This window comes from Physcomitrium patens, chromosome 20 (assembly GCF_059467195.1).
Source record: "Physcomitrium patens ecotype Gransden chromosome 20, ASM5946719v1, whole genome shotgun sequence".
Taxonomy (NCBI): Eukaryota; Viridiplantae; Streptophyta; class Bryopsida; order Funariales; family Funariaceae; genus Physcomitrium; species Physcomitrium patens.
In genome coordinates this window covers 2,657,627-2,660,785 of record NC_143429.1, presented here as the reverse complement: position 1 = coordinate 2,660,785, position 3,159 = coordinate 2,657,627, and the positions used below count along the sequence as shown (strand labels likewise).

General features: G+C 51.6%; 1 protein-coding gene across 1 annotated transcript; it reads right to left on the bottom strand.

The window, feature by feature from the left end:
• Window positions 1-244: 244 nt before the first annotated feature.
• Window positions 245-2,857, bottom strand: LOC112273421 (ATP synthase subunit d, mitochondrial). Its single transcript, XM_024502182.3, has 5 exons — window positions 2,626-2,857; window positions 1,265-1,346; window positions 1,060-1,130; window positions 744-830; window positions 245-592 (listed from the first exon to the last, which is right to left on the bottom strand). Exons 1-5 carry the CDS (start codon window positions 2,794-2,796, stop codon window positions 491-493), a joined length of 513 nt encoding a protein of 170 aa, XP_024357950.1. The 5' UTR covers window positions 2,797-2,857; the 3' UTR covers window positions 245-490.
• Between the last annotated feature and the right edge of the window lie 302 nt (window positions 2,858-3,159).

Below are 3,159 nucleotides of genomic sequence, written 5' to 3'. Positions count from 1 at the left end.
TCCCGGAACCACACGGCAGTTTTTCACGAAAAATACATTTCAAGCTCTCACATACTCTTCATCACAGATAATGCTCTTCATTACAGTTGACCCCCCCGCTACTTTATATAATCCGCTGCAGCAAAAAAAAAAAAAAAAGAAAAAAAAAAAAGTGTTGAGCATAAGAGGTTATTCATTATCACAGGTTATTCATTATCAGAGCTTAGTCATCATCACAACAACAAACCGCACTAGATAGCTGGAGTCGGTTCCCAAAAACTTGATTAATTATTCGGGGGTCGTTCCTTTTCCAAGATTAATTATCGGGAGGAAATCCGTATTTCGCGAAAGCCCATCGTAGTTGAATCTGCAACTTCAATATTGCCGCATTATAACAGCATTTCAGCACTCGGCGACTACACCGTTGCAACTCCTCTCAAACAAACAAAAGCTCTAATCCCACATCTTATTGTCCTACCAAACCAACCGCAGCTGCCCGCACTTTATCCAACTAGTATCCCCACAGGTTGTTCCTGATCTCATCATCGATCTTCTCCTTGGCTCCTGGATTCTTCGCGAAGTAATCGTCCACTGTCATTGTTCTCAGAGCAGCCTGCACACATTCCAACACCAACTTCAACACGTCACTACACCACGCCGCTGTACCTTCCTGCACTGCATACGCACACATTTCAGCTCCGGCGCAACCCCAAAAAGCCCCGCCACTCAATCCAACCACGCTGCGTCCGTCGCAATGTCGTTACCTTGTTTTCTTGCACCTTCGCGATCTCCTTCTCCAGAGCAACGATTTTCTTCTTCGAGTCTTCCTCCTGCTCCGCAGCCTTCGCCATCTGCTCGTGAACAAACACACCCAACCACGTACTTCACTTCACTGCCTCTCCGCAGGATGTCCACCATGACCACAACTTACTGCCCACGCAACTCACCCACCCCGACTCCTCCTCATGTTCGCACGCGTACAACATGCCGCCACCATCTGACACCTCTACACATCGCTACTACCCCACACATCCTTTGCTTCTGCACAACCCGCGTTGCCTCAGTACCGCGATTGCTTACCAATGCTTGGTGCTTGGCTTGATAGTCTGCGGTGTACTCATCCTTGTACTCCGGCACCTCCTTCTCCAGTGCTGCAACGCCACACCAATTCAACACAAAGCTCCAACTCCGACCTTCTCAACCACGACACCACATCCAGCAACAACCACCACTCTAACCCTGTCAAAACTCCAACCACGCACACGACCACATTCTACAAACTCACATCTCACGGAGTCCTGGAAGATGTTCACGATTGAAGGACCCAGCTTCTGCTTGTAAAACTCCCAGTTGATGTTCGTAGGTTTCTGTGAATCCCCACGTCACCCACAAGGTCAGCATCCGAACCTCCATCCATCTCAGACGTCCCAACATCCCAACCACAAAAGCGGCAGGGACGCAACCCTACTGCATCTCTCCTCAACCCAGTGCATTGCTTTCCGCTCCGCACGTACCATCCACAATCAGTCACAACCACCCACCCACACTTCCTTAACCACATCTTCTTATCACAAGTTACTGAACCGGCCATTAACACTTCCCAACACTTTCAGTTTCGATGGCAGAACCTGGTGAGAGTCTTTCCGCGGTTTCACAACCATCAATTCTCACCACAAGTGCCATTCCGCTGCACCGGTTTCTAACATACGCACCGTCAGCTTCTCTTCCGACCATAACATTGCCCACGTGGGGAGTCACCCTCCACGAACCCTACATTCGCTCTATCAATCCAATCCTGCATTTACAATTTTGATAGAACGTCTTCTTCAAAACACTCACATTTCATTTCAATTCATTTCGCTTCACTCCAGTTCACATCATTTTGTTCTTGCTCCCAAACTATTCCCCTGATTCATTACCCCCATCAAGCTTGTTCTCCGGAACTCATCCAACATGCGGGACCCCCTATCATAGCTGCACGCGTGTCCATCAAGTGGCCACCGCCAGGGTGATGACCTCCGTCGACGACAGGAATTGCGAACACTCGACCCTACGACACAAACGCACCGAACCCGACACCTCGTCGGCTTCCAATGGCACATGTGTACGCGTCCAGACCCATCCGGAACGGCCGCGACAACGCAATCCCACCACGGAGTTCAGAGCCGGGCCTGGACCCTAAACCTGTGGCTAACAAGCCTCCGCCAAAATGCACAAAACGCCCCAACGTCTACCTTCACGTGACTACAGAAAAACCCTCAAATCTGAATCTCCAAGATCACCACCAACAGAACCATACAACCCTACGATCATCTCAGCGCAGCTTCTCCGCCACCTCTCCACAACCACCGCCCGACCACATCACACTCGCAAACACCAAAATCAGCTCCCATCCAAACCCTAACCTCACGAGACAACCCTCACTCGGATTCGCCCACTGCACCACAGTCCACGGCCGAACCCGTCGCCAAAAACAGATCGACAGGATGAATCCCAAAAATGAAGGAGGGAAAAACAGAGGGCATCCTTCACATCCTCCACAATTCTCCCAAATCACAACACCAAATGCCATCACGAGGCCCGAGTGCACACGACGAGGACGCCGAACCCCTGAATCAATCACCCAAACAAAGGACGTCAACTCACGATGTTGAACTTGTCGTTGATGGTGGCAGCGACGTCGTCGTAGGCGCGACGAAGCGCAGCGAGCTCGCGCTTACCGGAGTCGGAGACCACCACTCTCTGCAGATAATCCCAGTCGATGGCCTTGGCCTTCTGCACGGCCTTGCCAGCCTCCTGCACTGCCTTGCCGCTCATGGTGGGTGGCCTTGGGGGGCGATGAGCGTCAGGTAAAGCGGAATGGAAACCCTAATGCTGCTGCTGGATCTGCAATCGCGAGGATGCTTGAAGGGCATGAAAAGGCGACTCACACAAACACTCTCTCAGTCCCTCTCTCTGGAGTTGCGTGCGTGCTGATCTTCCTTCGTTGGCTCTCTGTCTCTCCCTCCCTCTGTGTGAGTGGGCTTGAGGTGGATGAATGAGAGAATGAATGTATTTGTGGATGAATATTCGTTCCCTGAGGGGCACGGATGAATGCCTCTTGGGGTTGGGGGGGGGGGGGTGCAGTGTGGGGGACGAATTCGCGCCTGCGAGGAGATGATGAGCCGCCTCTCCCTTTTG